Raw genomic sequence first — 27,870 nt, 5'->3', positions numbered from 1 at the left:
CATATCCATACATCTCAATGTGCACATATATATATACACACACAGACATATACATATATACACATGCACACAATTCACACTGTCTGCCTTTATTCATTCCCATCGCCACCTCGCCACAGATGGAATAACATCCCCCTCCCACCTCATGTGTGCGAGTTAGCGCTAGGAAAAGACAACAAAGGCCTCATTCGTTCACAGCCTCTAGCTGTCATGCAATAATACCCGAAACCACAGCTCCCTTTCCACATCCAGGCCCCACAGAACTTTCCATGGTTTATCTCAGACGCTTCACATGCCTTGATTCAATCCATTGACAGTACGTCGACCCCAGTATACCACATCGATCCAATTCACTCTATTCCTTGCCCACCTTTCACCCTCCTGCATGTTCAGGCCCCGATCACTCAAAATCTTTTTCACTCCATCTTTCCACGTCCAATTTGGTCTCCCACTTCTCCTCGTTCCTTCCACCTCCGACCCACATATCCTCTTGGTCAATCTTTCCTCACTCATTCTCTCCATGTACCCAAATCATTTCAAAAAACCCTCTTCTGCTCTCTCAACCACGCTCTTCTTACTTCGAAACATCTCTCTTTCCCTTACATTACTTACTCGATCAAACCACCTCACACCACATATTGTCCTCAAACATCTCATTTCCAGCACATCCACCCTCCTGCGCACAACTCTATCCATAGCCCACACCTCGCAACCATACAACATTATTGGAATAACTATTCCTTCAAATATAGCCATTTTTGCTTTCCGAGATAATGTTCTCGACTTCCACACATTCTTCAAGGCTCCCAGGATTTTCGCCCCTTCCCCCACCCTATGATTCACTTCCGCTTCCATGGTTCCATCCGCTGCCAGATCCACTCCCAGATATCTAAAACACTTTGCTTCCTCCAGTTTTTCTGCATTCAAACTTACCTCCCAATTGACTTGACCCTCAACCCTACTGCACCTATTAACCTTGTTCTTATTCACATTTACTCTTAACTTTCTTCTTTCACACACTTTACCAAACTCTGTCACCAGCTTCTGCCGTTTCTCATATGAATCAGCCACCAGCGCTCTATCATCAGCGAACAACTGACTCACTTCCCAAGCTCTCTCATCCCCATATATATCATATATATTTATGATATGGGTAAAACTGAAAGTTGATGGAGAGAGATGGGTGATTATTGGTGCATATGCACCTGGGCATGAGAAGAAAGATCATGATAGGTAAGTGTTTTAGGAGCAGCTGAATGAGTGTGTTAGTGGTTTTCATGCACAAGACTGGATTATAGTGATGGGTGATTTGAATGCAATGGTGAGTAATGTTTCAGTTGAAGGAATAATTGGTATACATGGGGTGTTCAGTGATGTAAATGGAAATGGTGAAGAGCTTGTGGATTTGTGTGTTGAGAAAGGACTGGTGATTGGGAATACCTGGTTTAAAAAGCGAGATATACATTAGTATACGTATGTAAGTAGGAGAGATGGCCAGAAAGCGTTATTGGATTACGTGTTAATTGATAGGCGCGCGAAAGAGAGACTTTTGGATGTTAATGTGCTGAGAGTTGCAACTGGAGGGATGTCTGATCATTATCTTGTGGAGGCGAAGGTGAAGATTTGTAGGGGTTTTCAGAAAAGAAGAGAGAATGTTGGGGTGAAGAGAGTGGTGAGAGTAAGTGAACTTGGGAAGGAGACTGGTGTGAGGAAATACCAGGAGAGACTGAGTACAGAATGGAAAAAGGTGAAAACAAAGGAGGTAAGGGGAGTGGGGGAGGAATGGGATGTATTTAGGGAATCAGTGATGGATTGCGCAAAAGATGCTTGTGGCATGAGAAGCGTGGGAGGTGGGTTGATTAGAAAGGGTAGTGAGTGTTGGGATGAAGAAATAAGATTATTAATGAAAGAGAAGAGAGAGGCATTTGGACGATTTTTGCAGGGAAAAAAAATGCAAATGAGTGGGAGAGGTATAAAAGAAAGAGGCAGGAGGTCAAGAGAAAGGTGCACGAGGTGAAAAAGAGGCCAAATGAGCGTTGGGGTGAGAGAGTATCATTAAATTTTTGGGAGAATAACAAGATGTTTTGGAAGGAGGTAAATAAAGTGCGTAAGGCAAGGGAGCAAATGGGAACTTCATTGAAAGGGGCTAATGGGTAGGTGACAACAAGTAGTGGTGATGTGAGAAGGAGATGGAGTGAATATTTTCAAGGTTTGTTGAATGTGTTTGATGATAGAGTGGCAGATATAGGGTGTTTTGGTCGAGGTGGTGTGCAAAGTGAGAGGGTTAGGAAAATGATTCGGTAAACAGAGAAGAGGTAGTAAAAACTTTGCGTAAGATGAAAGCTGGTAAGGCAGCAGGTTTAGATGGTATTGCAGTGGAATTTATTAAAAAAGGGGGTGACTGTATTGTTGACCGGTTGGTAAGGGAGTGGATCTGACAGCGGATGGAACCTTGGAAGCGGAAGTGAATCATAGGGTGGGGGAGGGGGCAAAAATTCTGGGAGCCTTGAAGAATGTTTGGAAGTCGAGAACATTATCTCGGAAAGCAAAAATGGGTATGTTTGAAGGGAGAGTGGTTCCAACAATGTTGTATGGTTGCGACGCCTGGCCTATGGATAGAGTTGTGCGCAGGAGGGTGGATATGTTGGAAATGAGAGGTTTGAGTACAAATTTGGTATGAGGTAGTTTGATGGAGAAAGTAATGTAAGGGTAAGAGAGATGTGTTGAAATAAAAAGAGTATGGTTGAGAGAGCAGAAGAGGGTGTTTTGAAATGGTTTGGTCACATGGAGAGAATGAGTGAGGAAAGATTGACCAAGAGGATATATGTGTCAGAGGTGGAGGGACCGAGGAGAAGTGGGAGACGAAATTGGAGGTGGAAAGATGGAGTGAAAAAGATTTTGAGTGATCGGGGCCTGAACATGCAGGAAGGTGAAAGGCGTGTAAGGAATAGAGTGATTTGGAACGATGTGGTATACCGGGGTCGACGTGCTATCAGTGGATTGAACCAGGGCATATGAAGCGTCTCGGGTAAACAATGGAAAGTTCTGTGTTACCTGGTTATGGAAAAGGAGCTGTGGTTTCGGTGCATTATCACATGACAGCTAGATAATGAGTGTGAACGAATGGGGCCTTTGTTGTCTTTTCCTAGCGCTACCTCGCACACATGAGGGGGGAGGGGGTTGTTATTCCATGTGTGGCGGGGTGGCGATGGGAATAAATAAAGGCAGACAGTATGAATTATGTACATGTGTATATATGTATATCTCTGTGTGTATATATATATGTGTACATTGAGATGTATAGGTATATATATATTTGTGAGGGTGGACGTGTTTGTATGTACATGTGTATGTTAGTGAGTTGGGCCATTTCTTTCGTCTGTTTCCTTCCTGTACCTCGCTAACGCGGGAGACAGAGAGAAAGCAAAATAAATAAATAGATAAAAAAATAAATATATATATAAATATATATATATATATATATATATATATATATATATATATATATATATATATATATATATATATATATATATATATATGTATATATATATATATATATATTTTTTTTTTCAAACTATTCGCCATTTCCCGCGTTAGCGAGGTAGCGTTAAGAACAGAGAACTGGGCCAATGGGGGAATATCCTCACCTGGCCCCCTTCTCTGTTCCTTCTTTTGGAAAATTAAAAAAAATTGAGAGGGGTGGATTTCCAGCCCCCCGCTCCCTCCCCTTTTAGTCGCCTTCTACGACACGCAGGGAATACGTGGGAAGTATTCTTTCTCCCCTATCCCCAGGGATAATATACATATATATATACATATACACATACACACACATACGTCCACACACGCAAATATACATACCTACACAGCTTTCCATGGCTTACCCCAGACGCTTCACATGCCTTGATTCAATCCACTGACAGCACGTCAATCCCGGTATACCGCATCGCTCCAATTCACTCTATTCCTTGCCCTCCTTTCACCCTCCTGCATGTTCAGGCCCCGATCACACAAAATCTTTTTCACTCCATCTTTCCACCTCCAATTTGGTCTCCCTCTTCTCCTTGTTCCCTCCACCTCCGACACATATATCCTCTTGGTCAATCTTTCCTCACTCATCCTCTCCATGTGCCCAAACCATTTCAAAACACCCTCTTCTGCTCTCTCAACCACGCTCTTTTTATTTCCACACATCTCTCTTGCCCTTACGTTACTTACTCGATCAAACCACCTAAAACCACACATTGTGCTCAAACATCTCATTTCCAGCACATCCATTCTCCTGCGCACAACTCTATCCATATCCCACGCCTCGCAACCATATAACATTGTTGGAAACACTATTCCTTCAAACATACCCATTTTTGCTTTCCGAGATAATGTTCTCGACTTCCACACATTCTTCAAGGCTCCCAGAATTTTTGCCCCCTCCCCCACCCTATGATCCACTTCCGCTTCCATGGTTCCATCCGCTGCCAGATCCACTCCCAGATATCTAAAACACTTTACTTCCTGCAGTTTTTCTCCATTCAAACTTACCTCCCAATTGACTTGACCCTCAACCCTACTGTATCTAATAACCTTGCTCTTATATATATATATATATATATATATATATATATATATATATATATATATATATATATATATATATATATATATATATATATATATATATATATATATATATATATATATATATATATATATATATATATATATATATATCCTCCTCGAAGGCTCAGACTGGGGTGTCTAAATGTGTGTGGATGTAACTAAGATGTGAAAAAAGGAGAGATAGGTAGTATGTTTGAGGAAAGGAACCTGGATGTTTTGGCTCTGAGTGAAACGAAGCCCAAGGGTAAAGGTGAAGAGTGGTTTGGGAATGTATTGGTAGTAAAGTCAGGGGTTAGTGAGAAGACAAGAGCAAGGGAAGGAGTAGCAGTACTTCTGAAACAGGAGTTGTGGGAGTATGTGATAGAATGTAAGAAAGTAAATTCTCGATTAATATGGGTAAAACTGAAAGTTGATGGAGAGTGATGGGTGATTATTAGTGCATATGCACCTGGGCATGAGAAGAAAGATCATGAGAGGCAAGTGTTTTGGGAGCAACTGAATGAGTGTGTTAGTGGTTTTGATGCACGAGACCGGGTTATAGTGATGGGTGATTTGAATGCAGAGCTGAGTAATGTGGCAGTTGAGGGAATAATTGGTATACAAGGGGTGTTCAGTGTTGTAAATGGAAATGGTGAAGAGCTTGTAGATTTATGTGCTGAAAAAGGACTGGTGATTGAGAATACCTGGTTTAAAAAGCGACATATACATAAGTATACGTATGTAAGTAGGAGATATGGCCAGAGAGCGTTATTGGATTACGTGTTAATTGACAGGCGCGCGAAAGAGAAACTTTTGGATGTTAATGTGCTGAGAGGTGCAACTGGAGGGATGTCTGATCATTATCTTGTGAAGGCTAAGGTGAAGATTTGTATGGGTTTTCAGAAAAGAAGAGTGAATGTTGGGGTGAAGAGGGTGGTGAGAATAAGTGAGCTTGGGAAGAAGACTTGTGTGAGGAAGTATCAGGAGAAACTGAGTACAGAATGGAAAAAGGTGAGAACAATGAATGTAAGGGAAGTGGGGGAGGAATGGGATGTCTTTAGGGAATCAGTGATGGATTGCGCAAAAGATGCATGTGGCATGAGATGAGTGGGAGGTGGGTTGATTAGAATGGTTAGTGAGTGGTGGGATGAAGAAGTAAGATTATTAGTGAAAGAGAAGAGAGAGGCATTTGGACTATTTTTGCGAGGAAAAAATGCAATTGAATAGGAGATGTATAAAAGAAAGAGACAGGAGGTCAAGAGAAAGGTGCAAGAGGTGAAAAAGAGGGCAAATGAGAGTTGGGGTGAGAGAGTATCATTAAATTTTAGGGAGAATAAAAAGATGTTCTGGAAGGAGGTAAATAAAGTGCTTAAGACAAGGGAGCAAATGGGAACTTCAGTGAAGGGCGCTAATGGGTAGGTGATAACAAGTAGTGGTGATGTGAGAAGGAGATGGAGTGAGTATTTTGAAGGTTTGTTGAATGTGTTTGATGATAGAGTGGCATATATAGGGTGTTTTGGTCGAGGTGGTGTGCAAAGTGAGAGGGTTAGGGAAAATGATTTGATAAACAGAGAAGAGGTAGTAAAAGCTTTGCGGAAGATGAAAGCCGGCAAGGCAGCAGGTTTGGATGGTATTGCAGTGGAATTTATTAAAACAGGGGGTGACTGTATTATTGACTGGTTGGTTAGGTTATTTAATGTATGTATGACTCATGGTGAGGTGCCTGAGGATTGGCGGAATGCGTGCATAGTGCCATTGTACAAAGGCAAAGGTGATAAGAGTGAGTGCTCAAATTACAGAGTTATAAGTTTGTTGAGTATTCCTGGTAAATTATATGGGAGGGTATTGATTGAGAGGGTGAAGGCATGTACAGAGCATCAGATTGGGGAAGAGCAGTGTGGTTTCAGAAGTGGTAGAGGATGTGTGGATCAGGTGTTTGATTTGAAGAATGTATGTGAGAAATACTTAGAAAAGCAAATGGATTTGTATGTAGCATCTATGGATCTGCAGAAGGCATATGATAGAGTTGATAGAGATGCTCTGTGGAAGGTATTAAGAATATATGGTGTGGGAGGCAAGTTGTTAGGAGCAGTGAAAAGTTTTTATCGAGGATGTAAGGGATGTGTACGTGTAGGAAGAGAGGAAAGTGATTGGTTCTCAGTGAATGTAGGTTTGCGGCAGGGGTGTGTGATGTCTCCATGGTTGTTTAATTTGTTTATGGATGGGGTTGTTAGGGAGGTGAATGCAAGAGTTTTGGAAAGAGGGGTAAGTATGAAGTCTGTTGTGGATGTGAGAGCCTGGGAAGTGAGTCAGTTGTTGTTCGCTGATGATACAGCGCTGGTGGCTGATTCATGTGAGAAACTGCAGAAGCTGGTGACTAAGTTTGGTAAAGTGTGTGAAAGAAGAAAGTTAAGAGTAAATGTGAATAAGAGCAAGGTAATTAGGTAGAGTAGGGTTGAGGGTCATGTCAACTGGGAGGTAAGTTTGAATGGAGAAAAACTGGAGGAAGTAAAGTGTTTTAGATATCTGGGAGTGGATCTGGCAGCGGATGGAACCATGGAAGCGGAAGTGGATCATAGGGTGGGGGAGGGGGCAAAAAATCCTGGGAGCCTTGAAGAATGTGTGGAAGTCGAGAACATTATCTCGGAAAGCAAAAATGGGTATGTTTGAAGGAATAGTGGTTCCAACAATGTTGTATGGTTGCGAGGCGTGGGCTATGGATAGAGTTGTGCGTAGGAGGATGGATGTGCTGGAAATGAGATGTTTGAGGACAATGTGTGGTGTGAGGTGGTTTGACCGAGTAAATAACGTAAGGGTAAGAGAGATGTGTGGAAATAAAAAGATCGTTGTTGAGAGAGCAGAAGAGGGTGTTTTGAAATGGTTTGGGCACATGGAGAGAATGAGTGAGGAAAGATTGACCAAGAGGATATATGTGTCGGAGGTGGAGGGAACGAGGAGAAGTGGGAGACCAAATTGGAGTTGGAAAGATGGAGTGAAAAAGATTTTGAGTGATCGGGGCCTGAACATGCAGGAGGGTGAAAGGAGGGCAAGGAATAGAGTGAATTGGATCGATGTGGAATACCGGGGTTGACGTGCTGTTAGTGGATTGAATCAGGGCATGTGAAGCGTCTGGGGTAAACCATGGAAAGCTGTGTAGGTATGTATATTTGCGTGTGTGGACGTATGTATATACATGTGTATGGGGGTGGGTTTTGCCATTTCTTTCGTCTGTTTCCTTGCGCTACCTCGCAAACGCGGGAGACAGCGACAAAGGAAAAGGAAAAAAAAGAAAAAAATATATATATATATATATATATATATATATATATATATATATATATATATATATATATATATATATATATTATATTTCATTTATTTTTCTTTGTCGCTGTCTCCCGCGTTACTAAGGTAGCGCAAGGAAACAGACGAAAGAATGGCCCAACCCTCCCACATACACATGTATATACATACACGTCCACACACGCAAATATACATACCTATACATCTCAATGTACACATATATATACACACCCAGACATCTACATATATACACATGTTCATAATTCATACTGTCTGCCTTTATTTGTTCCCATCGCCACCTCGCCACACATGGCATTACAACCCCCTCCCCCTTATGTGTGCAAGGTAGCGCTAGGAAAAGACACCAAAGGCCCCATTCGACACACTCGATCTGTAGCTGTCATGTAATAATTCACCGAAACCATTGCTTCTTTTCCACATCCAGGCCCCACACAACTTTCCATGGTTTACAACAGACGCTTCACATGCCCTGGTTCAATCCATTGACAGCTCGTCGACCCCGGTATAGCACATCGATCCAATTCACTCTATTCCTTGCACGCCTTTCACCCTACTGCATGTTCAGGCCCCGATCACAAAAATCTTTTTCACTCCATCTTTCCACCTTCAATTTGGTCTCCCACTTCTCGTTCCCTCCAACTCTGACACATATACCCTCTTGGTCAATCTTTCCTCACTCATTCTCTCCATGTGACCAAACCATTTCAAAACACCCTCTTCTGCTCTCTCAACCACATTCTTTTTATTTCCACACATCTCTCTTACCCTTACATTACTTTCTCGATCAAACCACCTCACACCACATATTGTCCTCAAACATCTCATTTCCAGCACATTCACCCCCCTGCGCACAACTCTATCCATAGCCTACGCCTCACAACCATACAACATTGTTGGAACAACTATTCCTTCAAACATACCCATTTTTGCTTTCCGATATAATTTTCTCGACTTCCAAACATTCTTCAAGGCTCGCAAAATTTTCACCCCCTCCCCAACCCTATGATTCACTTCCGCTTCCATGGTTCCATCCGCTGCCAGATCCACTCCCAGATATCTAAAACACTTTACTTCCTCCAGTTTTTCTCCATTCAAACTTACCTCCCAATTGACTTGACCCTCAACCCTACTGTACCTAATAATCTTGCTCTTATTCACATTTACTCTTAACTTTCTTCTTTCACACACTTTACCAAACTCAGTCTCCAGCTTCTGCCGTTTCTTACATGAATCAGCCACCAGCGATGTATCATCAGCGAACAACAACTGACTCACTTCCCAAGCTCTCTCATCCACAACAGACTGCATACTTGCCCCTCTTTCCAAACTCTTGCATTCACCTCCCTAACAACCCCATCCATAAACAAATTAAACAACCATAGAGACATCGTACATCCCTGCCGCAAACCCACATTCACTGAGAACCAATCACTTTCCTCTCTGCCTACACGTACACATCCCTTACATCCTCGATAAAAACTTTTCACTGCTTCTAACAACTTGCCTCCCACACCATATATTCTTAAAACCCTCCACAGAGCATCTCTTTCAACTCTATCATATGCCTTCTCCAGATCCATAAATGCTACACGCAAATCCATTTGTTTTTCTAAGTATTTCTCACATACATTCTTCAAATCAAACACCTGATCCACACATCTTCTACCACTACTGAAACCACACTGCTCTTCCCCAATCTGATGCTCAGTACATGCCTTCACCCTCTCAATCAATACCCTCCCATATAATTTACCAGGAATACTCAACAAACTTATACCTCTGTAATTTGAGCACTCACTCTTATCCCCTTTGCCTTTGTACAATGGTACTATGCAAGAATTCCGCCACTCCTCAGGCACCTCACCATGAATCATGCATACATTAAATAACCTTACCAACCAGTAAACAATTCAATCACCCCCTTTTTCAATAAATTCCACTGCAATACCATCCACACCTGCTGCCTTGACGGCTTTCATCTTTCGTAAAGCTTTTACTACCTCTTCTCTATTTACCAAATCATTTTCCCTAACCCTCTCACTTTGCACACCACCTTGACCAAAACACCCTATATCTGCCACTCTATCATTAAACACATTCAACAAACCTTCAAAATACTCACTCCATCTCCCTCTCACATCACCACTACTTGTTATCACCTCCCCACTAGCCCCTTCACTGAAGTTCCCATTTGCTCCCTTGTCTTACGCACTTTATTTACCTCCTTGCAAAACATCTTTTTATTCTCCATGAAATTTAATGATACTCTCTCACCCCAACTCTCATTTGCCCCCTTTTTCATCTCTTGCACCTTTCTCTTGACCTCTTGCCTCTTTCTTTTATGCCTCTCCCACTCATTTGCATTTTTTCCCTGCAATAATCGTCCAAATGCCTCTCTCTTCTCTTTCACTAATAATCTTAGTTCTTCATCCCACCACTCATTACCTTTTTTAATCAACCCACCTCCCACTCTTCTCATGCCACAAGCATCTTTTGCGCAAGCCATCACTGCTTCCCGAAATACATCCCATTCCTCCCCCACTCCCCTTACCTCCTTTGTTCTCACCTTTTTCCATTCTGTACTCAGTTTCTCCTGATACTTCCTCAGACAAGTCTCCTTCCCAACCTCACTTACTCTTACCACTCTCTTCACCCCAACATTCTCTCTTCTTTTCTGAAAACCCCCACAAATCTTCACCTTCGCCTCCACAAGATAATGATCAGACATCCCTCCAGTTGCACCTCTCAGCACATTAACATCCAAAAGTCTCCCTTTCTCTCTTTCTCTCTATGTGACCAAACCATTTCAAAACACCCTCTTCTGCTGTCTCAACCACACTTTTTTTATTTCCACACATCTCTCTTACCCTTACATTACTTTCTCGATCAAACCACCTCACACCACATATTGTCCTCAAACATCTTATTTCCAGCACATTCACCCCCCTGCGCACAACTCTATCCATAGCCTACGCCTCACAACCATACAACATTGTTGGAACAACTATTCCTTCAAACATACCCATTTTTGCTTTCCGATATAATTTTCTCGACTTCCAAACATTCTTCAAGGCTCCCAAAATTTTCACCCCCTCCCCAACCCTATGATTCACTTCCGCTTCCATGGTTCCATCCGCTGCCAGATCCACTCCCAGATATCTAAAACACTTTACTTCCTCCAGTTTTTCTCCATTCAAACTTACCTCCCAATTGACTTAACCCTCAACCCTACTGTACCTAATAACCTTGCTCTTATTCACATTTACTCTTAACTGTCTTCTTTCACACACTTTACCAAACTCAGTCACCAGCTTCTGCAGTTTCTTACATGAATCACCCACCAGCGCTGTATCATCAGCGAACAACAACTGACTCACTTCCCAAGCTCTCTCATCCACAACAGACTGCATACTCGCCCCTCTTTCCAAAACTCTTGCATTCACCTCCCTAACAACCCCATCCACAAACAAATTAAACAACCATGGAGACATCACACACCCCTGCCGCAAACCCATATTCACTGAGAACCAATCACTTTCCTCTCTTCCCACACGTACATATGCCTTACATCCTCGATAAAAACTTTTCACTGCTTCTAACAACTTGCCTCCCACACCATATATTCTTAAAACCTTCCACAGAGCATCTCTATCAACTCTATCATATGCCTTCTCCAGATTCATAAATGCTACATACAAATCCACTTGTTTTTCTAAGTATTTCTCACATACATTCTTCAAAGCAAACACCTGATCCACACATCCTCTACCACTTCTGAAACCACACTGCTCTTCCCCAATCTGATGCTCTGTACATGCCTTCACCCTCTCAATCAATACCCTCCCATACAATTTACGAGGAATACTCAACAAACTTATACCTCTGTAATTTGAGCACTCACTCTTATCCCCTTTGCCTTTGTAGAATGGCACTATGCAAGAATTCCGCCACTCCTCAGGCACCTCACCATGAATCATATATACATTAAATAACCTTACCAACCAGTCAACAATTCAATCACCCCCTTTTTTAATAAATTCCACTGCAATACCATCCAAACCTGCTGCTTGCCGGCTTTCATCTTCCGTAAAGCTTTTACTACCTCTTCTCTATTTACCAAATCATTTTCCCTAACCCTCTCACTTTACACACCACCTCGACCAAAACACCCTATATCTGCCACTCTATCATCAAACACATTCAACAAACCTTCAAAATACTCACTCCATCTCCTTCTCACATCACCACTACTTGTTATCACCTCCCCATTAGCCCCCTTCACTGAAGTTCCCATTTGCTCCCTTGTCTTACGCACTTTATTTACCTCATTCCAAAACATCTTTTTATTCTCCCTGAAATTTAATGATACTCTCTCACCCCAACTCTCATTTGCCCTCTTTTTCCACCTCTTGCACCTTTCTCTTGACCTCCTGCCTCTTTCTTTTATAACTCCCCCACTCATTTGCATTTCTTTACTGCAATAATCGTCCAAATGCCTCTCTCTTCTCTTTCACTAATAATCTTACTTCTTCATCCCACCGCTCACTACCTTTTCTAATCAACCCACCTCCCACGCTTCTTATGCTACAAGCATCTTCTGCGCTAGCCACCACTGCTTCCCTAAATACATTCCATTCCTCCCCCACTCCCCTTACCTCCTTTGTTCTCACCTTTTCCCATTCTGTACTCAGTCTCTCCTGATACTTCCTCAGACAAGTCTCCCTCCCAAGCTCACTTACTCTCACCACTCTCTTCACCCCAACATTCTCTCTTCTTTTCTGAAAACCCCCACAAATCTTCACCTTCGCCTCCACAAGATAGTGATCAGACATCCCTCCACTTGCACCTCTCAGCACATTAACATCCAAAAGTCTCTCTTTCGTGCGTCTATCAATTAACACGTAATCCAACAACTCCCTCTGGCCATCTCTCCTACTTACTTACGTATACTTATGTATATCTCGCTTTTTAAACCAGGTATTCCCAATCACCAGTCCTTTTTCAGCACATAAATCTACAAGCTCTTCACCATTTCCATTTACAGCACTGAACACTCCATGTATACCAATTATTCCCTCAACTGCCACATTATTCATCTTTGCATTCAAATCATCCATCACTATAACCCGGTCTCGTGCATCAAAACCACTAACACACTCATTCAGCTGCTCCCAAAACACCTGCCTCTCAAGATCTTTCTTCTCATGCCCAGATGCATATGCACCAATAATCACCCATCTCTCTCCATCAGCTTTCAGTTTTACCCATATCAATCTAGAATTTACTTTCTTACACTCTATCACATACTCCCACAACTCCTGATTCAGGAGCAGTGCTACTCCTTCCGTTGCTCTTGTCCTCTCACTAACCCCTGACTTTACTCCCAAGACATTCCGAAACCACTCTTCCCCTTTACCCTTGAGCTTCGTTTCATTCAGAGCCAAAACATACAGGTCCCTTTCCTCAAACATACTACCTATATCTCCATTTTTCTCATCTTGGTTACATCCACACACATTTAGACACCCCAATCTGAGCCTTCGAGGAGGATGAGCACTCCTCTCGTGACTCCTTCTGTTTCCCCTTTTAGAGTTAAAATTCAAGGAGGGGGGGGTTTCTGGCCCCCCGCTCCCGTCCCCTTTAGTCGCCTTTTACGACATGTGAGGAATGCGTGGGCAGTATTCTTTCTCCCCCTTCCCCTATATATATATATATATATATATATATATATATATATATATATATTGACCCAAAAAATCTTTTAGTTCTCCCTCTTGATAATAATTTCAATTTAATTCCCATGTTGCTTAAATCCTTTAAGGTAAATTTTGCCTTCAGCAAGAATTATGCTATAAAGACTATCTTAATCAGGAATTCACTAGAAAATTTTCTTGGATGTATCTTTAAAGTGCCATGTGGAGATTGTGATAACTTTTACGTTGGGCAGAATGGTAAGGATCTTTCTGTTAGACTTAAGCAACATAAATATAGTATAAGAGCGGGTCAAGAATCAAATGCCTTGTTTAATCACCTTAAAAACTATGATCATTGTATTGACTGGAGTAATTCCATCTCAGTTATTAACTCTATCACCACGAGAAATATCATTGAATCTTTTATCATCAAATACACAAAGAATTATAACCTTAATATTAGTGATGGTTTATACAAATTAGATAACTTTATTGTTTATAAGATTTGTAAAATGATAAGTTTATGAACGCTCGTTGTCTGTCTTGGACAATCGCATGTTTACCAAATGGCGTTCCTGATCGTCTCTTCAACGTATATCAACTGACTTATATTTCTCTCTTGTGTCTCTCCTGATGATGTGATTATTACACGAAAGTGCACTTGGGAACTTATCATGTTTCATTTTCCCCGTCGACTCATAGGAATATCTTGATCACGCGCAAAATTGTGATCCTTTCCAATATGTATATCCCTGGGGTTAGGGGAGAAAGAATACTTCCCACGCATTCCTCACGTGTCGTAGAAGTCGACTAAAGGGGTTTAGAGCGGGGAGCTAGAAACCCTCCCCTCCTTGTAATTTAACTTTCTAAAAGGGGAAACAGAAGGAGGAATCACGCGGGGAGTGCTCATCCTCCTCGAAGTCTCAGACTGGGGTGTCTAAATGTGTGCGGATGTAACCAAGATGAGGAAAAAAGGAGAGATAGGTAGTATGTTTGAGGAAAGGAACCTGGATGTTTTTGCTCTGAGTGAAACGAAGCCCAAGGGTAAAGGGGAAGAGTGGTTTGGGAATGTCTTGGGAGTAAAGTCAAGAGTTAGTGAGAGGACAAGAGCAAGGGAAGTAGTAGCACTACTCCTGAAATAGGAGTGGTGGGAGTATGTGATAGAGTGTAAAAAAATAAACTCTAGATTGATATGGGTAAAACTGAAAGTTGATGGAGAGAGATAGGTGATTATTGGTACATATGCACCTGGGCATGAGAAGAAAGATCATGAGATGCAAGTTTTTTGGTAGCAGCTGAGTGAGTGTGTTACTAGTTTTGATGCACGAGACCTGGTTATAGTGATGGTTGATTTGAATGCAAAGATGAGTAATGTGGCCAATGAGGGAATAATTGGTTTACCTGGGGTGTTGAGTGTTGTAAATGGAAATAGTGTAGAACTTGTAGATTTATATGCTGAAAAAGAACTGGTGATTGGGAATACCTGGTTTAAAAAGAGAGAGATGCATAAGTATACGTACGTAAGTAGGAGAGATGGCCAAAGAGCGTTATTGGATTACGTGTTAATTGATAAGTGCGCGAAAGTGAGACTTTTGATGTTAATGAGCTGAGAAGTGCAACTGAAGGGATGTCTGATCATTATCTTGTGGAGGCAAAGGTGAAGATTTGCAGAGGTTTTCAGAAAAGAAGAGAGAATGTTTGGGTGAAGAGACTTGTGAGAGTAAATGAGTTTAGGAAGGAGACTTGTGTGAGGAAGTACTAGGAGGGACTGAGTACAGAATGGGAAAAGGTGAGAAGAAAGGATGTAAAGGGAGTGGGGGAGGAGTGGGATGTATTCAAGGAAGCAGTGATGGCCTGCACAAAAGATGCTTGTGGCATGAGAATCGTGGGAGGTGGGCATATTAGAAAGGGTAGTGAGTGGTGGGATGAATAAGTAAGATTATCAGTGAAAGAGAAGAGAGAGGCATTTGGACGATTTTTGCAGGGAAATGATGCAAATGACTGGGAGATGTATAAAAGAAAGGGGCAGCAGGTCAAGAGAAGGGTGGAAGAGGTGAAAAAGAGGGCAAATGGGAGTCGTAGTGAGAGAGTATCATTAAATTTTAGGGAGAATAAAAAGATGTTTTGGAAGGAGGTAAATAAAGTGTGTAAGACAAGGGAACAAATGGGAACATCAGTGAAGGGGTCTAATGGGGAGGTGATAACAAGCAGTTAGCGATGTGAGAAGATGGAGTGTGTATTTTGAAGGTTTGTTGGATGTGTTTAATGATAAAGTGGTCGAGGTGGTGTGCAAAGTGAGAGGGTGAGGGAGAATGATTTGGTAAACAGAGAAGAGGTAGTAAAAGCTTTGCGGAAGATGAAAGCCGGCAAGGCAGCGGGTTTGGATGGTACTGCAGTGGAATCTATTAAAAAAGGGGGTGACTGTACTGTTGACTGGTTGGTAATGTTATTTCATGTATATGTATGACTTCTGGAGAGGTGCCTGAGGATTGGCGGAATGCTTGCATAGTGCCATAGTACAAAGGCAAAGGGGATAAATGTGAGTGCTCAAATTACAGAGGTATAAATTTGTTGAGTATTCCGTTGAAATTATATGGGATTGTATTGATTGAGAGGGTGAAGGCATGTACAAAGCATCAGATTTGGGAAAAGCATTGTGGTTTCAGAAGTGGTAGAGGATGTGTGGATCAGGTGTTTGCTTTGAAGAATGTATGTGAGAAATACTTAGAAAAGGAAATGGATTTGTATGTAGCATTTATGGATCTGGAGAAGGCATATGATAGAGTTGATAGAGAGCTCTATGGAAGGTATTAAGAATATATGGTGTGGGAGGCAAGTTGTTAGAAGCAGTGAAAAGTTTTTATCGAGGATGTAAGGCATGTGTACGTGTAGGAAGAGAGGAAAGCGATTGGTTCTCAGTGAATATTGGTTTGCGGCAGGGGTGCGTGATATCTCCATGGTTGTTTAATATGTATATGGATGGGGTTGTTAGGGAGGTTAATGCAAGAGGTTTGGAAAGAGGGGCAAGTATGCAGTCTGTTGTGGATGAAAGAGCTTGGGAAGTGAGTCGGTTCTTGTTCGCTGATTATACTGCGCTGGTGGCTGTTTCGGGTGAGAAAGTGTAGAAGCTGGTCACTGAGTTTGGTAAAGTGTGTGAGAGAAGAAAGCTGAGAGTAAATGTGAATATTAGGAAGGTCATTAGATACAGTAGGGTTGAGGGACAAGTCAACTGGGAGGTAAGTCTAATTGGAGAAAAACTGGAGGAAGTGACGTGTTTTAGAGTGGATCTGGCAGCGGATGGAACCATGGAAGCGGAAGTGAATCATAGGGTGGGGGAGGAGGCGAAATTTCTGTTAGCGTAGAAGAATGTGTGGAAGTCGAGAACGTTATCTTGGAAAGCAAAAATTGGTAAGTTTGAAGGAATATTGGTTCCAACCATGATATATGGTTGCGAGGTGTGGGCTATACATAGAGTTGTGCGGAGGAGGGTGGATATGCTGGAAATGAGATGTTTGAGGACAATGTGTGGTGTGGGGTGGTTTGATCGAGTAAGTAATGAAAGGGTAAAAGAGATGTGTGGTGGTAAAAAGAGTGTTGTTGAGAGAGCAGAAGAGGGTGTTTTGAAATGGTTTGGTCACAAGGAGAGAATGAGTGAGGAAAGATTGACAAAGAGGATATATGTTTCAGAGATGGAGAGAACAAGAAGAGGGAGACCAAATTGGATGCGGAAAGATGGAGTGCAAAAGATTTTGAGTGATCGGGGCTTGAACATGTAGGATGGTGAAAGGCTTGCTAGGAATAGAGTGAATTGGAACGATGTGGTATACTGGGGTCGACGTGCTGTCAATGTATTGAACTAGGGTATATGAAGCGTCTGGGGTAAACCATGGAATGTTTTTTGGTGCCTGGATGTGGAAATTGTGGCTATGGTTTCTGTGCATTATACATGATAGCTAGAGACTGAGTGTGAACGAATGTGGCCTTTGTTGTCTTTTCCTAGCGCTAGTTCGCGCACATGTGGGGGGAGGGATTGGTATTTCATGTATGGCGGGTTGGCGACGGGAATGAATAAGGGCAGACAGTATGAATTATGTACATGTGCATATATGTATATGTCTATGTGTTTGTATATATATGTATACGTTGAGATGTATAGGTATGTATATCTGCGAGTGTGGACGTGTATGTATATAGAATGTGCATGTGGGTGGGTTAGGCCATTCTTTCGTCCGTTTCCTTGCGCTATATCGCTAACGCGGGAGAGTTACAAAGTATAATAAGAAAAATAAATAAGTAATATATATATATATATATATATATATATATATATATATATATATATATATATATATATATATGCATGTGCGTCATTTACACCTTTTTAATATTTGCTGTGCACTGCAGAGTCGGTTCTGATTGAAATGGAACAGCTGCGGCAGGAAACGGATGACGCGGGGCCACAAGATGAACTGGAGTACTGGAAGCGACGGATGGCCAAGTTCAAGTTTCTCTCTAAGCAAATGGAATCTTCCCAGGTAACTCTTCCTGAATACTGAGGTTATGAATATTTCCCAGGTAACTCCTCTTGAATACTTATGATACGAGCACTTCCCATGTAACTCTTTCCTGAATACTAAGGTTTTGAAGACTTCCCAGGTAATTCCTCCTGAATACTGAGGCTATGTACACTTCCCAGGTAACTCCTCCTGAATGTTAAGGTTATTAATAATTATTCTCGTTACGAAAAAGAAAACCATCATACCATCTAGTGGAAAATGTGCCACACAAATTAAAGACCAGCTATATATTGCAGCGGTTGATCTCTAGTGTCCTTGACATGCTATACATCGCAGTGGTTGATCTCTGTAGTGTCCTAAGGAGGAAATAATCTAGCTTGTCATTCATGTAAGGTCACTGCATACCTTCAAGAATGTGAATCATGCTGACTGACTGTTTACATGGCACACAGTCGTAACCAAGATGGCTGGCTCGTCGGTATGAACCTCTCAGCTGGTCCCCGCAGGAGTCCATCCTGGTGTAGTGATAATGTCCCAGTCAAATACTTTCTTATTACAAGGATAGATTAACATCATAGCCTGCCCTTCATCCATCACCAACCAACCTGCCCTTCATTCATCACCAAGCAATCTGCCCTTCATCCATCACCAACCAACCTGCTCTTCATCCATCACCAACCAACCTGCCCTTCATTCATCCCCAACCAACATGCCCTTCATCCATCACCAACCAACCTGTTCTTCATCAGTCACCAACCAACCTGCCCTTCATCCATCACCAACCAACCTGCCCTTCATCCATCACTAACCAACCTGCCCTTCATGCATCATCAACCAACCTACTGTTCATCCATCACCAGCCAATCTGCCCTTCATCCATCACCAACCAACCTGCCCTTCATCCATCACCAACCAACCTGCCCCTCATCCATCAACAGCCAACTTACCCTTTATCCATCTCCAACCAATCTGCCCTTCATCTGTCAAAAGCCAACCTGTTTTTCATCCATCAACAACCAACCTGCCTTTCATCCGTCACCAACCAACCTGTCCTTCATCCATCACCAACCAACCTGTCCTTCATCATGACCAGCCAACCTCTCCCTCATCCATCACCAACCAACCTGCCCTTCATCCATCGCCAACTAACCTGCCCTTCATCCATCATCAACCAACCTGCCTTTCATCCATTACTAACCAACCTGCTTTCCATCCAACAGCAACCAACCTGCCCGTCATCTATCATCAACCAACCTGCTCTTCATCTATTACCAACCAACCTGCCTTTCATCCATCTCCAACCAACCTGCCCTTCATCCATCATCAACCAACCTGCCCTTCATCCATCACCAACCAAGCTGTTCTTCATCCATCACCAACGCCCGCCCTTCATCCATCACCAACCAACCTGCCCTTCATCCATCATCAACCAATCTGCTCTTCTTCCGTCACCACCCAGCCTGCACTTATCCATCACCAACCAACCTGCTCTTTATCCATCAGCAACCAACCTGCCCTTCACCCATCATCAGCCAACCCGCAATTCATCCATTACCAACCAACCTGCCCTTCATCCATCATCAACCAACTTGCTCTTCATCCGTCACCACCCAGCCTGCACTTATCCATCACCAACCAACCTGCTCTTTATCCATCAGCAACCAACCTGCCCTTCACCCATCATCAGCCAACCCGCAATTCATCCATTACCAACCAACCTGCCCTTCATCCATCATCAACCAACTTGCTCTTCATCCGTCACCACCCAGCTTGCACTTATCCATCTCCAACCAACCTGTCTTTCATTCATCACCAATCAACTTGCCCTTCATCCATCACCAACCAACTTGCCCTTCATCCATCATCAAACAACCTGCACTTCATCCTCCTCCAACCAAGCTGCCTTTCATTCATCACCAATCAACTTGCCCTCCATCCATCACCAACCAACCTGCCCTTCATCCATCACCATCACCAACAACTTGCACTTCATCCATCACCAACCAACCTGCCCTTCATCCATCACCAACCAACCTGCCTTTAATCCATCACCAGCCAACCTTCCCTTCATACATCACCAACCAACCTACCTTTCATCCATATCCAGCCAACATGCCCTTCATCCATCACCAACCAACCTGCCATTCATCCATCATCAACGAACTTGCCCCTCATCCTTGGCCAACAAAACAACTCTTCATCCATCAGCAACCAACCTGACCCACCTTCCCATTATCAACCAACCTGTCCTTAATCCATCACCAATCAACCTGCCCTTCATCCATCACCAACCAACCTGCTCTTCATGCCTTTCATCCATCATAAACCAACCTGCCCTTCAGCCACCACCAATCAACCTCCCCTTTATACATCACCAACCAACCTGCCCCTCATCCAACACCAGCCACCCTGACCTTCATCAATGACCAACCAACCCGCCTTTAATCCATCATCAACCAACCTGCTCTTCAGTCATCACCAACCAATCTGCTCTTCGTCCATGACCAACTAACTTGCCTTTCATCCATCACCAGCCAACCTGCCCTTCATCCATCACCAGCCAACCTGTCCCTCATCCATCACCAACCAAAATGTTCTTCATCCATCACCAACCAACCTGTTCTTCATCCATCACCAACCAACCTGTTCTTCATCCATCACCAACCAACCTACCCTTCATCCATCATCAATCAACTTGTCCCTCATCCTTGACCAACTAACCTACTCTTCATCCATCACCAACCAACCTGGCCCTTCTTCCATCATCAACCAACTTGCCCCTGATCGTTGACCAACTAACCTACTCTTCATCCATCAGCAACCGACCTGGCCCTTCTTCCATCATCAATCAACCTGTCATTCATTACCAACCAACCTGTCCTTCATCCATCTCCAACAAACCTGCTCTCTAATCATCACCAACCAACTTACTCTTTATCCATCACCAACCAACCTGTACTTCATCTATCACCAACCAACCTGCCCTTCACCAATAACCAACCAACCTGCCTTTCCTTCATCATCAATTAGCCTGCCTTTCATCCTTCACCAACCAACCTGCCCTTTATCCATCACCATAACCAGCCTGCTCTTCATCCATCACCATAACCAACCTACCCATATTTGATCGCCATAACCAATCTACACCTCCTTCATCGCCATAACCAGCCTACCCATCAACCAGTATTATAACCAACATGCCGTTCCTTCATCATCATCATAATCAACCTAACCTTTATCCATTACCAACCAACATACCCTTCATCCATCTCCATAATGAACTTGCTCTTCTTCTGTTACCATAACCAACCAAGCCATCATCTATGAAAATAGTTTACCTACCTTCATCCATCACTATAACCAACATGGCCTTCCTTCATTACCATAACAAACCTGTTCTTTCATCACCATAACTAACCTACCCTTCAACGATCACCATTATCAACCTGCCCTTCCTTCATCACCATAACCAACCTACCCTTCATCCATCACAATGACCAACCTGCCCATCCTTCACGAAACCGAACTATCCTTCATCTATAATCAAAATCAATTTACCATTACCAAAACAAACATGCCCTTCAACTATGACTATACTAACCTGCTTTTGATATTTGATCATAACAAACCTGCCCTGGAATAATAATTGTAATCATCCTGCCCTAAGACAATCACCAAAACAACCTGCCCTTCATCCATCACCAATCAAGCTCCCCTTCATTCATCACCAACCAACCTGCCCTTCATCCGTCACCAACCAACCTGCCCTTCATCCATCACCAACCAACCTACCATTCATCCATCACCAACCAACCTGCCCTTCATCCATCACCAACTAACTTTCCTTTCATCCATCACCAACCAACCTGCCCTTCATCCATCATTAACCATCTACCCTTCATCCAGCACCAAATGACTTGCTCTTTATCCATCAGCAACCAACCTGCCCTTCATCCATCACCAACCAACTTGCACTTCATCCATTAACAACCGACCTACCATTCAACCAACATTAACCAACCTGCCCTTCATCCATTACCACCCAACCTTCTCTTCATCCATCAGCACCCAACCTGCCCTTCATCTATCGTCAAAGAACCTACCCTTCATCCATTACCAACCAACATGCCCTTCATCCATCGCCAACCAACCTGCCCTTCATCCATCACCAACCAACCTGCCCTTCATCCATCAATAACCAACCTACCCTTCATCCATCACCAACCAACTTGCCCTTCAGCCATCACCAACCAACCTGCCCTTCATCCATCACCAACCATCTGCCCCTTATCCATCACCAACCAACCTGATCTTCATCCATCATCATCCAACCTGCCCTTCATCCATTAACAATCAAACTGCCCTTCATCCATATCCAACCAACCTGCCCTTCATCCATCACCAACCAACCTGTCCTTCATCCATCACCAACCAACCTGCCCTTCATCCATCACCAACCAACCAGCCCTTCGTCCATCACCAATCAACATGCCTTTCATCTATCATAAACCAGACTGCCCTTCATCTATCACCAACCAATCTGCCCTTCATCCATCACCAACCAACCAGCCCTTCGTCCATCACCAATCAACCTGCCTTCATCCATCTCCAACCAACCTGCCTCTCATTACCAACTAACCTAACATTCATCCATCACCAACCAACTTACCCTTCATCCGTCACAATGACCAACCTGCTCATCGTTCACCAAAACCGAACTACCTTTCATCTATAATCAAAATCAACTACTATTACCAAAACCAACATGCCCCTCAACTATCACTATACTAACCTGCTTTTGATATTTGATCATGACAAACCTGCCCTGGAATAATAATTGTAATCAATTTGCCTTAAGATAATCACAAAAATAACCCGCACTTCATCCATCACCAATCATCCTCCCCTTTATCCATCGCTAACCAACCTGCCTTTCATCTATCACAAACCAAACTGCCCTTCATCCATCACCAACCAACCTGCCCTTCATCCATCACCAATCAACCTGTCCTTCATCCCTCACCACCAACCTGCCCTTCATCCATCACCAACCATCTGCCCTTCATCCATCACCAACCAACCTCCTCTTTATCCATCACCAACCAACATGCCTTTCATCCGTCACCAACCAACCTGCACTTCATCCATCATCAACCAACCTGCCCTTCATCCAACATCAACCAACCTGCCCTCCATCCATTACCACCCAAACTTCTCTTCATCCATCAGCAACCAACTTGCCCTTTATCTACCATCAACCAACCTGCCTTCATCCCTTACCAGCCAACATGCCCTTCATCCATCTCCAACCAACATACACTTTATCCATCACCGACCAACGTGCCCTTCATCGATCACCAACCAACATCTCTTCATCCATCACCAACCAAACTGCCCTTCATCTATCCCCAACCAACCTGCCCTTCATCCATCACCAACCAACCTGTTCTTCATCAATCACCAACCAACCTGCCCTTCATCCATCACCAACCAACCTGCCCTTCACCCGTCACTAACCAGCTTGCCCTTCATGCATCGTCAACCAACCTACCCTTCATCCATCACCAATCAATCTGCCCTTCATCCATCACCAACCAACCTGCCCTTCATCCATCACCGACTAACCTGCCCTTCATCCGTCACTAATCAACCTGCCCTTCATCCATCACCAACCAACCTGTTCTTCATCAATCACCAACCAACCTGTTCTTCATCAATCACCAACCAACCTGCCCTTCATCAATCACCAACCAACCTGCCCTTCATCCATCACTAACCAACCTGCCCCTCATGCATCATCAACCAACCTACCCTTCATCCATCACCAATCAATCTGCCCTTCATCCATCACCAACCAACCTGCCCTTTATCCATCACCGACCAACCTGACCTCATCCATCAACAGCCAACTGCCTCTGAATCCATCTTCAACCAATCTGCACTTCATCCATCAAAAACGAACCTGTTTTTCATCCATCAACAACCAACCTGCCTTTCATCCATCACCAACCAACCAGTTCTTCATCCATCACCAACCAACCTGTCCTTCATCATGACCAGCCAACCTCTCCTTCATCCATCACCAACCAACCTGCCCTTCATCCATCACCAACCAACCTACCCTTCATCAATGACCAACCAACCTGCCCTTCATCCATCACCAACTAACCTGCCCTTCATCCATCATCAACCAACCTGCCTTTCATCAATTACCAACCAACCTGCTCTCCATCCAACAGCAACCAACCTGCCCGTCATCTATCATCAACCAACCTGCCCTTCATCTATCACCAACCAAGCTGCCTTTCATGCATCTCCAACCAACCTGCCCTTCATCCATCACCAACCAACCTGCCCTTCATCCATTATTAACCAACCTGCCTTCATCCATCACCAACCAACCTGCCCTTCATCCATCACCAACCAAGCTGTTCTTCATCCATCACCAACCAACCTGTCCTTCATCTATCACCAACCAGCCTGCCCTTCATCCATCATCAACCAACCTGCTCTTCATCCGTCACCACCCAGCCTGCACTTATCCATCACCAACCAACCTGCTCTTCATCCATCAGCAACCAACATGCCCTTCATCCATCATCAGACAACCCGCAATTCATCCATTACCTTCCAACCTGCCCTTCATCCATCTCCAACCAGCCTGCCTTTCATTCATCACCAATCAACTTGCACTTCATCCATCAACAACCAACATGCCCTTCATCCATCATCAAACAACCTGCCCTTCATCCATCACCACCAACTTGCACTTTATCTATCACCAACCAGCCTGCCCTTCATCCATCACCAACCAACTGCCTTTAATCCATCACCAGCCAACCTGCCCTTCATACATCACCAACCAACCTACCCTTCATCCATAACCAGCCAACTTGCCCTTCATCCATCACCAACCTACCTGCCCTTCATCCATCATCAACCAACTTGCCCCTCTTCCTTGACCAACCAAACTACTCTTCATCCATCAGCAACCAACCTGACCCTTGTTCCATAATCAACAAACCTGTCCTTCATCCATCACTTACCAACATGCCTTTCATCCATCATAAACCAACCTGCCCTTCATCCACCACCAATCAACCTCCCCTTCATCCATCACCAACCATCCTGCCCCTCATCCACCACCAACCAACTTGCCCTTCATGAATGACCAACCAACCTGCCCTTCATCCATCATCAACCAGCCTGCTCTTCAGTCATCACCAACCAGTCTGCTCTTCATCCATGACCAACTAACTTGCCTTTCATCCATCATCAACCAACCTGCCCTTCATCCATCACCAGCCAACCTGCCCCTCATCCATCACCAACCAAAATGCTCTTCATCCATCACCAATCAACTTGTTCTTCATCCATCACCCACCAACCTGCCTTTCATCCATCATCAACCAACTTGCCCCTCATCCTTAACAAACCAACCTACTCTTCATCTATCAGCAACCAACCTGGCCCTTCTTCCATCATCACCCAAGTTGCCCCTCATCCTTGACCAACCAACCTACTCTTCATCCATCAGCAACCGACCTGGCCCTTTTTCCATCATCAACCAACCTGCTCTTTATCCAGCACCAACCAACCTGCCCTTCATCCATCTCCAACCAACCTGACCTTCATCCATCACCAACCAACCTGTCCTTTATCCGTCCGTCTCCAACCAACCTGCTCTCTAATCATCACCAACCAACTTGCCCTTTATCCATCACCAACCAACTTGTACTTCATCCATCACCAACTAACCTTCCCTTCACCAAAAACCAACCAACCTGCCTTTCATTCATCATCAATTAACCTGCCCTTCATCCTTCACGAACCAACCTGCCCTTCATCCATCACCATAACCAGCCTGCCCTTCATCCATCACCAACCAACCTGCTCTTCATTCATTATCAACCAACCTGTCCTTCATCCATCTCCAACCAACATGCTTTCTAATCATCACCAACCAACTTGCCCTTTATCCATCACCAACCAACTTGTACTTCATCCATCACCAACCAACTTGCCCTTTACCAATAACCTACCAACCTGCCTTTCCTTCATCATCAATTAACCTGCCTTTCATCCTTCACCAACCAACTTCCCCTTCATCCATCACCATAACCTGCCTGTTCTTCATCTATCATCATAACCAACCTACCCTTACTCGATCGCCATTAATAGCTTACACTTCAATCATCACCATAACCAATTTACACTTCCTTCATCGCCATAACCAGCCTACCCAGCAACCAAAATTATAAACAACATGCCGTTCCTTCATCATCATAACCAACCTAACCTTCTTGTATCACCATAATGAACTTGCTCTTCTTCTGTTACCATAACCAACCAAACAATCATCTATGAAAATAGTTTACCTACCTTTATCCATCACTATAACCAACATGGCCTTCATTACCATAACAAACCTGTTCTTCTTTCATCACCATAACTAACCTATCATTCAACGATCACCAAAATCAACCTACCCTTCCTTCATCACCATAAGCAACCTGCCCTTCATCCATCACAATGACCAACCTGCCTATCCTTCACGAAACCGAACTATCCTTCATCTATAATCAAGATCAATTTACCATTACCAAAACCAACATGCCCTTCAACTATCACTATACTAACCTGCTTTTGATATTTGATCATAACAAACCTGCCCTGGAATAATAATTGTAATCATCCTGTCTTAAGATAATCACAAAAATAACCTGCCCTTCATCCATCACCAATCAACATCCCCTTTATCCATCAACAACCAACCTGCCTTTCATCTATCATAAACCGACCTGCCCTTCATCTATCACCAACCAACCTGCCCTTCATCCATCACCAACTAACCTTCCTTTCATCCATCACCAACCAACCTGCCCTTCATCCATCACCAACCATCTGCCCTTCATCCATCACCAACCAACCTGCTCTTTATCCATCATCAACCAACATGCCTTTCATCCGTCACCAACCAACCTGCACTTCATCCATAATCAACCAACCTGCCCTTCCTCCAATATCAACCTACCTGCCCTCCATCCGTTACCACCCAAACTTCTCTTCATCCATCAGCAACCAACTTGCCCTTTATCCATCATCAACCAATCTGCCTTTCACCCATTACCAGCCAACATGCCCTTCATCCATCTCCAATCAACATGCCCTTTATCCATCACCAACAAACCTGCCCTTCATCCATCACCAACCAACCTGCCCTTCATCCATCACCAACCAGCTTGCCCTTCATCCATCACCAACCAATCCGACCTTCATCCTTCACCAACCACCTGCCCCTTATCCATCACCAACCAACCTGCCCTTCATCCATCATCAACCAACCTGCTCTTCATCCATTACCAACCAACCTGCCATTCATCCATCACCAACCAACCTGGCCTTCATCCATCACCAGCCAACCTGCCCTTCATCCATCACCAACCAACCTGCCCTTCATCCATCACCAACCAATCTGCCCTTCATCCATTACCAACCAACCTGCCATTCATCCTTCGCCAACCAACCTGCCTTTCATCCATCACCAACCATCCTGCCATTCATCCATCACCAACGAACCTACCCTTCATCCTTCAACATCCTCCTACCCTTCATCCCTCTCCAACTAACCTGCCCTTCATCCGTCACCAACCAACCTTCTCTTCATCCATCACCAACCAACCTGTCCTTCATCTATCACCAACCAACCTGCCGTTCATCCATCACCAACCAACCTG

General features: G+C 43.7%; 1 protein-coding gene across 1 annotated transcript in view; it reads left to right on the top strand.

Annotated features, from left to right (window-relative positions):
* LOC139752246 (dynein axonemal heavy chain 5-like) overlaps nt 1–27,870 on the top strand; it is a 482,070-nt gene that overhangs the window by 292,582 nt on the left and 161,618 nt on the right. The window contains 1 exon segment of the mRNA XM_071668280.1: nt 18,021–18,151. Coding sequence (XP_071524381.1) covers nt 18,021–18,151 — 131 coding nt within the window.

Source organism: Panulirus ornatus, chromosome 12, assembly GCF_036320965.1.
Source record: "Panulirus ornatus isolate Po-2019 chromosome 12, ASM3632096v1, whole genome shotgun sequence".
Classification (NCBI taxonomy): Eukaryota; Metazoa; Arthropoda; class Malacostraca; order Decapoda; family Palinuridae; genus Panulirus; species Panulirus ornatus.
The sequence above is the reverse complement of the archived record's forward strand: the minus strand, read 5'-3'. Positions and strand labels throughout refer to the sequence as shown.